At 39.2% G+C, this 13,923-nt stretch overlaps 1 protein-coding gene across 8 annotated transcripts in view; it reads right to left on the bottom strand.

The window, feature by feature from the left end:
- ptprub (protein tyrosine phosphatase receptor type Ub) overlaps nt 1-13,923 on the bottom strand; it is a 187,797-nt gene that overhangs the window by 37,479 nt on the left and 136,395 nt on the right. For all 8 annotated transcript variants that reach the window (XM_053232649.1, XM_053232719.1, XM_053232782.1 and 5 more), the window contains exons 11-14: nt 12,475-12,577; nt 11,818-12,091; nt 6,725-6,761; nt 468-606 (exon numbers count right to left, since the gene is read on the bottom strand). In XM_053232649.1, coding sequence (XP_053088624.1) covers nt 468-606; nt 6,725-6,761; nt 11,818-12,091; nt 12,475-12,577 — 553 coding nt within the window. The remainder of the gene's footprint in view (nt 1-467; nt 607-6,724; nt 6,762-11,817; nt 12,092-12,474; nt 12,578-13,923) is intronic.

The following is a 13,923-nucleotide window of genomic DNA, read 5'->3' as shown; positions in this document are numbered from 1 at the left end:
ATCTCCAATAGCACAACTTTTTCCCACCCAATTATCAGATCGTTTCTGGGTCAGACTAATGTCAGACCGGGTCTAATTAAGTGAGTAATTGAATTGCACCTCTTCTTAATTAAACATTTCACACCCAGGTAATCTCAGAAGATGAAAGCCCTGTGCGGCAGCTAGGCCGCCTTTTGAGACACAGAAGACAGGAAACTAATTCTGGTTTTATTTACAGTTGTAGTATTACTATGTGAGTTATGTAACCTAGATTTCCTACAAAAGTGACCATCCCAGTTTGAATCTGAAAATTATGATGATGAAAAGTAATGTATCTGTATCTAAAAACGCAAGCAACGCGTCTAATTTGATGTTGATAATTTGCGCACACACACTGCAGCCACTCATGGTTTATGGTCAGTTATGGTAAAGCACAGCATGCAATGTGCCAGATCTCATACATTTTAGAAGTTGCATGTAATCCTCACCCTTTCTTAATGATGATGATAATGGCTCCTAGCAACAGAATGAGGACCACCAGCCCCCCTGCACAGATTCCCAGAATCAGCCCCATCTCCTCCGAGTGCTGCGTCACCTCCAGAGCCCGCCGGAGGTCCTTACAGGCCGCTGCAGAATGCACACACACACACACACATTCACACATTTACGAATACATGGAAACACATTTGCATAATTCAGGAATGAAATCCTCACACATGCAAAACGAGAAGTATAAAGAACCAGAAATAAAATGTGCCTGGGAAAAAAATATCCTATTCCAATCTCTCAATTTAGAAGTTATACATCTATAGCTTGAAACAACAGGAGCACACCTCCTCCAGCACGAACACATTGGCTACATCCAAATGACTATTCTCACTCTTCTGCACTGACAGTGATGCAGCAGAGGTCACTTCACATTGCATATCTCCATGAGAAGCTATTTTCCTAACTCTCAGTCACACAAGACAAGGACGCTGTGTGATAGAAGAGTAAGCAAAGAGCATGTGTCCATATACAGTGAAGCCTACAACAAATTAACCCATTTGCACTTGAGACACCTTCAGATGGGCGAACAGCCGAGGCAGGGTGGTGCTTTCAGTGAAAAACATCTATTCAATTCCCCTTTTCCCCACATTCATGATGAAGGTTAAAGAAGGTCAGCTCTAATATATGCCTTTTCAAGTCCTTCCCCAAAAAAAAAAGTGGGTTTTCCAGATAAGGCAGGATGGATCAATGACGGGGTTTAAAATAGGATTTTCTTGTGTGTGTGTGTGTTAAAAATGTGGAAACTACCATTTAATTTACTTGCTATATATAATAATAAAAATTGACTAATAGAATAAAATACTTTAGTTAATTTATTAACATAATAATAAAAGAAAAAATTCTCAATGACACATGATCTAGTAAAACAAACATTTTCAAAAGCTTAAATGTACAGCCAGCTAACAACTGCAGCCGATTGATATTTTCTAGTTTTGACATGAAAGCATTTCTGTATAAAAAGTGCTGTTCTATATAAAAATTATATCATTATTATCTTTATAACCATTATGCCATGCTGTGACATTGCATTACATTCCCACCAAATTACAGTAGCAAAGCTCAGCATCACTCGGTATACACATAAATCAAAGCAAGGGGAGTTTAGTTTCTCTGCACACCCCCAGATGAACCCCTGAATATCTTGTCTTTAGAATTAACCTTCATTATATATAGTATAATATCACCTGCCATTCACTAACATGCAGAACTCCAGCTTCTCTCTCACCCGTGGTGTGAGGTTATTTCAAATTGCAGGTTATTAATCACTAGTTTATCATCGTATTTGTAATTACGATGATTCAAAATGTGATGGACAGACACTAGATTGCCATCCACATTCCACAGTGATCTGCAGAACTTCTGAATCCTAGACTCCAGACTAGTCTGAAAGCAATATAATTGTTATTAAAAAAAAAAGTTATCATCCAATCTTGCAGACCGTACGTCTTCCAATTTTGCAACATCAAAATACACAATTTTACTGCACTCTGATAACAGTATAAAATAAATAAAAGAATGAAGTGAATCTGTGCCCATGATAGCCTCAGATTCTTGTTCTTGGGAGTGGAACCCAGTGAGGTCTTCTGCTATCGATATGCCTTTCTGGTCACCACGGTTGTAAAGTGCAGTTATTAGTTACTATATTCTTCCTGACAGCTTGAACCAATCTGGCCATTTTCCTCTGAGCTCTCTAACCAACAAGGCGTTTCCACCCACAGAACTCTCGCTCACTCAATGTTTTTTGCTTTTTGCACCATTCTGTGTAAACTCTAGAGACTGCTGTGTGTGAAATTCCCAGGAGATCAGCAGTTTCTAAAAAATACTCACCAACAACCATGCCATGGTTAAACTCACAGAGATCACACTTTTTCTTCATTCTGATATTTGATGTGAACTTTAGCTGAAGCTCTTGACCTGTATCTGCATGATTTTATGCATTGTGCTGCTCCCACATGATTGGCTGATTGGATAACTGTGTAAATGAGCAGGTGTACAGGTGTTCCTAATAAAGTGGACAGTGAGCTATATAGGCAATAAAATACCTGTTGGGCTTGAAGAAAATTTTGCCACAATAAGAGCTGGTTATTTTACTCATTCTCTTACACACTCTGCACTTATACAAAGAATTTCTTTTTCAAGAGGTTAGCGATCTAGTTTCTGGCCCGGCCGTGAGCGATTTCTTGAAACCCCAGTAGAAGATTATATGCTGAGGAAAGTCAGTTTGGGCCTGAGGAAAGAGGTCTGTTTCAAAGCACTGCACAAGGCCATAGCTAAAAATACAAGTGTGTGGATGGAGGGATCTGGGACAGTAGAGAGAGGAATAAGGCATGGTTACCCTCCATCTAAAGCCCCAAGGCCTTTTTCAGAACCATTTGTTATCACTTCTCTTACTCATTCTCAAGCATCACCAATCAAGATATTAACAACTAATAAAGCAGTGTGTCAGGAAAAAAACAATGGGAAAACATCTATTAAAGTTTGCAGTGGATCTAATCAAATTTTCATTTTTCCTGCCACATTTTCTTCTTGAATATCAATTAAGTCTAACACAAGCATGAAATTTGTTTCAAGATTAATGCGAGCACATGCTGAGTGCCCCAAAATGGAAATTGGTACTTAGAGAAGAAATGAGAGTCTATTGTTGTGTGAAGACTGCCAAGGGACTGTTAATTAAAGTGTCACCTGCATGTTGAAATGGGTGCCCTGGCTGCTTGGTTGTGCAAGCCTGTGCAATTTTACAACGCTTTGAGAACATTATGGGGGCGACACACACACACACACACATCCCTAGATTTATATGACAGAGGGAACAAAATGGCCTATTGGGTATAATTCTTAACTTGAATTTATTTGCAGTAGAGTAAATGAGGACATTTAAATTGCAGTCATTCACAGTAGGCTGTTTAAAACATCAAAAGTCAATTTGATGCAACATGAATAAATACAACACAATACTATTCAGTTCAATGCTATATAGTTACATTTTATTCCTGAGACTGATTTTTTTTTTTTAGTTCTGCATGCATGTGGATATGCATCATTTAACTTGAGTCATAAAACTCATGACGGGAAATGACTGAACATAGCAGTAAAGTCACACAGCTGCAAGCCGGGCTATTTTAGGTTATTCATCAGCAACATGTGTCAAAAAATGCAGGAACTATCCATTCCTCACAAGATGATGGCAATGTTATTTAGGAGAACCTTATACTAACAGATCACTTAGACGTGGTGCGTAACGCCTACAAAATTCACTTTTCTTTTTCATGTATAGTTAACTTACACTGCAGCAGACATCTGCATTTTATTCAAGAAGAGGAAGTAGAATGTCTGAATTGAACAACTCATGGTAGTATGTGACCTGTAAATTATTTTAATTCAGCCACAGAGACGACAACAAGAAACTCTGTTTGACTTTTGAAAATTTGTTGAAGAGCAACACACACGATCTCGGACAAATAGTGGTGATAAATGTAAAAAGCATTATGCTCTCGTTGTATGTAATATTTGGCAATTTTAAGTGCAATCAGATAATACAGAGTGCAAAGAAGAAAAGCTAAAGGCTGCAGCCTGTGTGCCTGTAAATAAGTGTAATGATCACTCTGTATCATCAAGTGCAAGAAGAAGAGGCCGTGCAAATAATGTGCACAATTGCTGCTAGAGTGCTGGGCACATTCAGAAACAGCACAACAATCAATACTCTTATCACTGCTGCTTGTATGATGAATCACTGACACCCCCCAAACCCCCCCAATACTTGGCCTAGTTTGTGTTTTCCAATAGGCGTGCTATATTTTAGCCAAGGCACAAACATCCTGTGTAAAATATGAAAATATGTGTAGTATCATTCAATATTACTCTTCTAACCGATCTGTTATTTTGTCATGTAGCTTAGGAGTCCTCAAAGTGCAGTCTAGGCAACACAGCGGTGCATGATTTTTTTATTTTTTAGTTTTGTTACAGTGGTGGAAATCACAACCCACCATTACCAAAGCTGCATTTATTATTGAGTTTTTTTTGACTGCTCACTTTAAGTAATAAATTTATTCCAAATCTTAATTAATGAAAAACAAGTATGCCTATAAATAATGCCAACTTAGACCTACTGTGTACTGTCGGTGCAGGTTCAGGAATAAAAAGCTCTATGGCTCTAATAAATAGCCAGAATATTATACCCTTTTGAATCATAATTCATAAAACAAATCCATGCTGAGGGGTCCATGGAATTTTCTTTTGTATCTAAAGGGAAAACCCCTGGTGTAGTTTAAACTTAAACTAATCAGCTTAATCTGTTTGGCACAAGTCCTAAGTGTTAATGGCTTGTCTTGCTAAAGCTCAGGTAGAAAAGGAAAGAGCATTTAGTTCACAAATATGTTAAGGTGTGATTAATTGTGGCCTATCTGTACTCAGTGTATGTATGTGTATAGCAGATGTGGAATGAGACAGCTCCAAAATGGCTGCTCTCAGCTTTCGGCTTCATGCTCCGAAAGCTCCTTTCCACCTTCATTACTCAGTCAAAGAAAAAAGTATCCCCCTCCCTTCTCATCCTATCCCTTCAAAGTCAATTTAGCCACAAGGCTCAGTGCAGGCTGAGCGAAAGCTGAGAGCTATAAATACCAGCGCCGCCAGTGCTGATCTGTGACAGTGCTCAGTAGGGGCTAGCGGTGGCCTTTGTTGTCATCTGGATGGGCATTCATGCCTCCTGATGTTTTTTTTCATGTTTGGTAAGGGTTCTTTGACAGGTCATTTTGATGGCTACAGGTGTGTGTATGATGTGAAGGGCTCACTCGTGCTGATCTCTCTGGAATTTTCCTGGATTGTTTGACTATGAGTCAGGCCACTACTGAGAATCAGACTTTGATACAGGCTGCTGCCATCCTGGTAGCGCGAATAACAAACATGATGAAAGACTGACCCGTGTTCCTCACTAGCTTTCTGCCATTTTGGCTCATGTGCGTCTGCAGGAGTGTGCAAGTGCAGGTCTGTGATGAAGAAATGAAATTTCTGAAATAATTCAGAAGTTATGTAGTCATTTAACCTGGGAGTAAGAAGGCTAAAAAAGAAAAAGTTCTTTATAAATATGAAACGAAACACACGCATGCACGCGCATACACACACACACACACACGCACACACACCTGTAACAAAAAGAACATGTGAAAATGTTTTGCGTATCCAGGCATGGGATGAAAATCCATCAGATGTCGATGTGATTGAATTCTGCCAAATAGCCAAAACATTATGAAGAAATTATGAAATCGTATTTTTACAAAAATTGTGTTTCAACCAAAATTGTTTTTTTTTTAACCTATAATGCATTTTAACACCTCCACTTAAAAAAAATATATTTTGCCAAAATGAAGCAGATGTTTAACAAATGTGGTAGAAAATCTCCCGAGCAGTGTAACAGAAATGTCAGGAGATTCCCACAAAGCCACAGCCATTCACAGGAAGCCAAGGGAGCTCTGGGTGGGAGAGGTGATGTACTCTCTCTCCCCTCCCAATAACAGCGACACTCGCCAATCAGGGGTGTCTTCACTCTCCCCCATTAGTAGCTGTCGTATGACAGGAGCAAGCTCGCTGGTGAGTGTGAACTGGCAGGTGACCACATTGAGAAGAAAATGAGAGAAAAAAAATGTGGTTGGAGTCAGGCTAAAGACCTCTACAATCTTGCGAAGTGTGCTTTCCTCACTCAATGAACAAATGTCATGCTTTGACATGATCAAGGACATCAACAGATATAAACCTAATCAAGTGAATTTGTAATCAAACTGTCTAATGCACATGTGGCATAAAATCATCAACAAAAGAAACACACATTTCTACGCCCTAAACAGATGTCAGAAGACGAAGTTTTAAAATGTTTGGGTGATCCAATACAAATATGCTAACAGAACTCATTGAATTAAACATAGATTAACTGTGACCAGTTTATCACAACTAAAGTTGCTCGTAGATTAAGCAAGAAACGTAGTTGCCTTTTAAAAAACAGTATCCACTGAATAGAGGATGAAAAATGAAGGTTTTAACCCAGAGAAACAGATATTCTTCTTTAGTTACATACTTTTAAGATTAAGTCTCTCTAGTCAAGGTTTAAACAGGGATCAGCCACTCACACACTAGCCTGCAGCATGCTAATGTCCAAGCCTGGCTTAGCACAGTTTAGGATTTGGGAAAAAAACATTTCAACACTCACCTTTACGGGCAATTCGGATGCAGTTTATCCTTGTTTCCTAAAGGAAGAGAGAGACAGATAATTTAGCCGCATTGGCTTGCTCCACGAAGCAGGAAGGCAAGAAATTCAACTTAAATACATTATTTCTCTCATTACATAAAATGCATGCGTCTTTGTTTGAGTGTGCATGATGTGTGTATGATGAAAAGATAAAGAGTTGTAGTACAAAGAAAGGCAGAAAAAACTGCAGATATCTTAGGGGAAAATAGCTTTATAGCAGCGAACAAATTCCAAGAAGAAATTCATTTCCCCCAAAATCTGGCCTGATGACACTGGGGTGTTATGAAAATGACCTTCGTCAAATAACACTAATGAGATCCAAGCTCACAATCTAATTCTGGCCCGCCACCTCGACAAGGAGATGTATTATCAAATTAAGATTTACAGATGCTAATTCAGGCACTACAGGACAATTATGCAAATTTCTCCAGACATAAAAGAATGAGAACCTCCTTCTCAAATTGGTTCAATTGCTTTTTTCTTCTTTTTAATTGAAAATCCATTCAAACTGCCTCAGCCCTACAACCTCTCTTTAATGCTACACTCAGGCTTTCCTCTCTCATAAACACACACACACACACGTCTTGTGAGACTAATGGTCCTTGGTCCTTGTGAGGACCTTCCAATGACATAATTATTAATGCAGCTAATTAATCCTATGCCTACACCTGCATCTAACCCAGGGAGCAGGTAGCATTGGCACCTCATAGCTCCGGAGACCCCGGTTTGATCCTTAGCTCATCTATGAGAAGTAGTGCACTTTCTCCTGGTTTTTGCATGGGTTTCCTAGGGATTCTCCGGTTTCCTTTCACTGATAACTCCACTCTTTACAACCGTGGTGAGCAGAAAAGCATTTCAGAACGCAAGTTAAATGTTCTTAAATAGTCTTCCTCTCAGCTCAAATTAGTATGGCCATTCTCCTCAGACATTCTCTCTCATCAATGAGGTGTTTCTGCCCACAAAACTGCTGCTCACTGGATTTTTTTTGTTTTTTGCATTTGTGTAAACTAATGTGTGCGAAAATTCCAGGGAATCAGCAGTTTCTGAAATACTCAGTTATACAGATACAAAAACATAACCCCCCTTCACCTAAAGGACACACGCACTTGTATTTGGACAGCTCATCGCCGAGATGCACACACTCTGATGACAGCAAATAAAAAGCATGCAAAGATAATTGTGGTTCATTCTGAAAAGAACCAGCGGCCCTGCTCTGTCTCAACAAAGTCTGTCCTCATAGTCAATGCCCAGGAATATAACTTTGACTTCGCCATTGGAGGCTGTCAATAAAAGAAGTCACTGTGCAACAGGGCAGAGATAGCAGCTGAGCTTTGATCACAGGGGTGCCGTCACAAAGCTTTAGCCTACTTTTCCCACTTAATAAAATTCACTGGAACAGTCACGCCCGCCACTGCAAAACCGGATCTGTCAGCAAACTCACCCTAAGTAAATGAATTATGAGAACTATATTTAACCAAGCTGGAGGGGGGACTTATTAGAAGGCACACACTCAGTTTAGTGAAGACAGAGTGAGAGAGCAAGAGAGAGAGATGATAGATTTCTGCTCAGGCCATCCATCTTGACATGGCAGAGATTGGAAAGTGAAAAAGAGAGGAAGTAATTAGTGAGAGAAAGATTGAGGGACAGAAGGTGCTCGGTGGGAGATCATACACACCCACCCACACACACACACACACACACACTGGTCACCTCTTTGAATACAGCCACCCTAAAAGAGTCAAACTGTATTTATGCACATGCTTAAGAAAGACAGCACAAGTCCTGGTTTTATTGTTGACTAGGTGACAGACTAAAGAATAAGAACTCATAAAGATGATGAGAAGTCCCTCTGTTTTGATGAGTCTGTAATCAAACATCTTTCAAATGCCTTTTTACATCTATCAAGTCAGCAAAGTGGGATAACAGCAGCAACATCATCAGATAATTCTCAGAAATAATGAATAACTACTGAGCAGATGCTTTTTATGCCACTGCCAAGTTTCAAAGTCACTGTTGTGGAGAAAGTGACAAAAGGAAAATGAAGGGAAATGCTCATACGAAATCAGGGAAAGACTCACACTGGTGAACAGTAATGCTAAACACTGGCTCCCTCTTCTAAACCCCAACCTTTTTCAACTGTAAGTGCCAGACTTTACAGCAATTACTGGAGCATAAAATCTTGGCAAAGAGAAATGAGTATTTAGGTAAAGGTCAGAGGTGTAAATCACTGGAGCTGAGCGAAGCTACAACACAGCAGTTCACCCTCAAAGTGGCTATGCTGCAAAGTAAAACCGAGGGTGGGTTCTATTATAGTTGAGCTGTCACATACATTTTCAATCAGACAAAAGTAAAACAGCCCAAGGGACCAAAATCCTACTACATAATGTTGCCGTCCGAACTCACAAATAGAGTAGAGCCAGGCTTCAGGTGCTGAGCCACAGCGATAACCTTCTACTAAATGTCAGCGCATCTCTTTCAGGAAAACACACACTGACTGGCATCAAATCAAAATGAAGTATTAAAAAAGCCCCCACGTTGCCGTTTTGCCACGTTTCTCCAATATGCAACGGCATATTTGTATGCACTCCAGGTGAATAATGAGCGTGACTCAGTAATGATGGCAAGAAGCCTCAGCCTGCTACAGAGGCACAGCGTCTTGTCCTACATGGTCTAATGGTCAAAGTCAAATGACCGCACAAGCCAACTTGTAGAAGAAAGTTGTAAATATCAGCACAAAAGGACAGGATTAACAGCCACAGCTTGTCTTCATTTGTACAATATTTGAGGAAGTACTGGGTTACCTTGGCAGTGCTGGATGTCACTGGAACTGTTTTTGTGGTGTTTGTCATAATCTCTGAGGGTAATTAGAGAATTAGACTAATGTGAGAGAGACAGCTTGTGTGTGAGAGAGCTGCAAGAGACTTCAGAGGGAGCAGACAGAACGATTAGGGCTCTAGAGGATCCTCACTGAGTTGGCTTGGTGTTGGACAGGTGTCAGAATGATGGTCCCCTCTCTCTCTAGGCATGCTTCCAGTCGTAGCAAATGCTAATCCTGCCCGCTGGTGAGGCTTTAATCCAATTCATTTGATTAATCCAACTGTGTAGGTTGCAGAGTAAGCCTCACCAATGTGTGGCTTTTATTTTGCCACGCTCATGAAATTCACCAAACTAGAAACTTCTCTAAAAGTTGGTATGCAATGCTTCTTAGGCAGCCACCAAGGCCCATCTGTCCAGGGCTAATTTTAGCAACAAATTGCTTAGACGATAAATCACATTCCTCTCACCAATGTAGGCTTGACTAATAACATAAACTGCCAATTATCTATTTCTGATCAGCTGCACCTGTGCCCAATTATGCCAACACAGTCCTCCATGCCTGAGAGCTGGGATGCTCTAAAGATGGTGAATGTCCACTGCGAGTATGGGAACTATTATATTTTGGTTAAATACAGCCTTAACAATAGAAGCCCGCCACGCACGGTTTATATTGTCCTCACATTCAAAGCCAGCTCCAACCATGAGCTTTTAATGCCACATAAACTTGTGCAAATGTTGAGAGTGGAAGAGAGGATATGAAAGCTGTGGAGTAATGCCTTAGTAATTCTCAGCTTATCACAGATTTACCGACTGTGGGAATTTTACAGCATTCTCTCTTCCATACTCAACCAAAAAGTCTGCCCTTACACACCAGGGGTTGTATGCGTCCAAGTCCTCAGAGTGATGAGACATGAAAAACGATTAGTATTCATTTTTCATGTCTCAGTAAATATGACAAAATGCACAGGAGGGGCTCTGAGCTTACATCAACAACTCTGCATCTCAGAGATTTGAAATATAGAAGTACTGATATAAGCATGTACATGAATTATAACTTTATAAAAAAAAAGAGCATGTACATAAATTACAGCGTTATAAAAAAAATCTTGTGGACTTATCAACAGGTATGTATGTGTTTACAGGATTTAATCTCAGGACTATTTTTTTTTTATTTCATTGGCATACTAGAGATCTATCAATTAATACACATTTATCTAAGTTATCTAAGGACAGATTCGTGGACTGTACAGTCCCCTCCATAACAATCGGCACCCTTCATGAAAATTAGCAAAATTAATATATAAAAAGAATAACACATGCACTAGTTCATATTTTGGACTCAAACATACAGGGACATTGAATCGTTTTATTGAACTTTTTCCAGTTGATTTTGAAACTTGACTTGTTGAAATTTTTTTCTCTCCTTCACCATCCTCCTCACTCTGTGGGGGAACAGTATGCTTATAGATCCTGGTATATTTCCAACTGGTTCATTCATGTAAAACTTTTTCGTTATGGCACAAGTTGTGCTTAATGGCATTTTTTTTTAACTGATTATGTATTTTTACACCCATACTACATTTATACCTATATACTGGTTTGTGCAGTTCAATATCCATCTGTCTTTTTGTGTTGAAATGTATTTGTTTCTTTCAGTTGGTAACGGATGACAAAGAGATTTTTACGTGTGCAAACACATATTTATACTCCAGGGAAACAGGACATGGTTAGATGGCAAAAATAGTAAATAATATATATAATATGTATGATATGATATATCAATAGTGTACAAATAGTATACGTATGAACGGTACATTAATATAATATTTTAATATCAAGAATGGCAAGATGTTTGCCTTTATTTAAAATATTCAGTATGGGCATTAATAATTTTGCCACATGTATTTTTAGTATTATTTAAAAAGTAGTTCTAACAAGAATAAATAATAAATTCCTCCTATTGCTTGAGTGGAAAATTTGAATTATTATGTGTAATGTTTATGTTATATAATCATTTATGCTCAGTCTTATGAAGGGTGCCAAACATACATCGATATTTGTGTTTTCTGAACATATTTGTATTCAACTAAATAGATCAACAATGTTCCTTCATTTGCAGTAGTAGTAGAATCTTATACAGATGAAGCTGATCATCAATGTCAGCAGAAGCTTTAGGGTCACGTATAAAGTTGTAGAATCAAAAGCTGAAAATAATGACACGGATGCTGATTACTCACCCCTCGGAAGTTGCTCATGGCCTGGAAGTAGATGAGGTAGTTTTTCCTGGGGTCTAGTGGGCTGTTCCAGTAGCCATTGTAGGTGTGGTTGTCTCCCACAGTAAAGGGTGTGGCCTCAGCCAGGCTGCTGGGGGGCAGTTCAGCTGTGTAGTAGTGCGGAGCGCCACGTGCCTGTGCCTCACCATGAGAGGTGGGAACGGGAAAACATTCCTGTGTCCCTAGCTCTCTCTTCAACTTCCTCCCACTCTCCTCCTCCACAACTACCTGATACGTACTGCGGAGCAGAGCAGAGTGAGTCATCAGTGTTAACAGATTTAATATTCACACTCATTTTATATCACAATACAATTCAGGCAATAACGATGTACAAATAAGGGAATAACAACGTAAGGTCTCAAATTGAGTAATGTCTTCGGTTTGGTGTTTTGATAAACAGTTGAAAAGCAATTAAAGGTAAGCAGATTACCAGGATACTAGGTAATCACGTAATCCTCAATATTATGCCACTCATTAAAGTTTTAATTAAGGAAAATAGATTGCACGCCAAGTGTGGAGCCACACCAGCATGGATAGTATTACATAAATATGTATAGTGATCAAAATTGTAACTGTAATTGGATGTATCTGTAAAACACGCAGCAGTGATGTCAATCGCACCTGACTGGGGCACCGCGGCCTTGGGCAGGACGCAGCAACACCGTAATAGTGCTCTCTGTCTCCCTCAGTGGAGATGGCATGTCTCCATAGTCAAAGGTGGGTGCTTCACATATTAAGAGAGAGATGAATAAAGAAAGGAAAAAGGGAGATATTAAAAGAACATGAGTCACAGCTTATTTATCATGTAGTTGTTTTTTTTTTTTTTTCTTTTTACCTGAACGTGTCATGCTGGATAATCATGAACAAAGCAAGGGCTGTGAAAGCTAACAGAGATGTGATAATCACAATCATTTGTGTGTTCAATTTAAAAACAAGTTTGTTTTATTTATAAATGATGATCAGCCTCCTGCATTTTCTAATTCACAAGCAAATCAACACCTGCAATAGCCTGCACCTACTTATCTAAATCCATGTTAGCTGGTCATAAACAACACCTTATTCCTTCTTTATTACCCTGACTCTTCTCTACATACATAGCCCTGCTGGTTGTCTAGGTTACAGAGTGCAATTAAAAAGCACAGAGTGCCAGGAAATTTCAGGCTCTGACCTGAACAAAGTCAGGGAGAGAAGGGGAGGGAAGGCAAACAATTACTGAGAAATCAATGATTATGGTATTAAAAGGGATGCTGGTAAAATCACAGTGTTGTAGGGTTCAATTAAAGAGAGGTCCCTAATAACATTGACTCATTCAACACACCAGGGTCCATTCAGTTGTACAATTGCAGGGACTAAGCACAGGGACAAACGTAGTTGCTAGGAATATACAGAGGACACAGACATACGTTCAGGTCTGACACAACAAGAAGTAGAATATATATGTGAATATATAAATCTTAAATCTTTGTGAACTGAAATTGGTGTCTTATTTGCACAGAAGCATTTTAAAGTCTGGTTAGCCCAAAACGAAAAAACTAATATTACTTTTAAAGATTATATTTCAATTCCACTAAAAGATGTTGGTTTTTCTTAGTAAAATATATTTCTTTTTCATTAAAGTAGGGAGAAAAACTCAGTTTTGGTCAATATCATATTTTTCTTCAGTTTAACCAGTTTCTAGAATTCAGCCATTGTGACATCCAAAAGGTTTTCCAAGACCACACATAAGGTCACTAACAGTCTCACTTATCTTGTCCATTTAGTCACCACAATATAGTTGCTTTTTCTTATTTCCTACAGATAAAATAAACGAGTTAGCTATATTTAGCTAGCAGCTGGGTGAAGAAGCCTAGTCACATACACTATTTGGCCAAAAGTATGTGGAGACCTCACCATCACACCCATATGTGGGTCTTCCCCAGACTGTTGCCACAAAGTCTGAAGCATACAATTGAATAGAAAGTCTTAGCATGTATGCTGTAGCATTGCATTCCTCAAACTATATCACTGCCTTCCCCAAACTTTGGCCAAACCTGCTCCTGCATGACAATGCCCCTGTGCACAAAGCGAGCT

The sequence above is a fragment of the Pangasianodon hypophthalmus genome, chromosome 1 (assembly GCF_027358585.1).
Source record: "Pangasianodon hypophthalmus isolate fPanHyp1 chromosome 1, fPanHyp1.pri, whole genome shotgun sequence".
Classification (NCBI taxonomy): Eukaryota; Metazoa; Chordata; class Actinopteri; order Siluriformes; family Pangasiidae; genus Pangasianodon; species Pangasianodon hypophthalmus.
The sequence above is the reverse complement of the archived record's forward strand: the minus strand, read 5'-3'. Positions and strand labels throughout refer to the sequence as shown.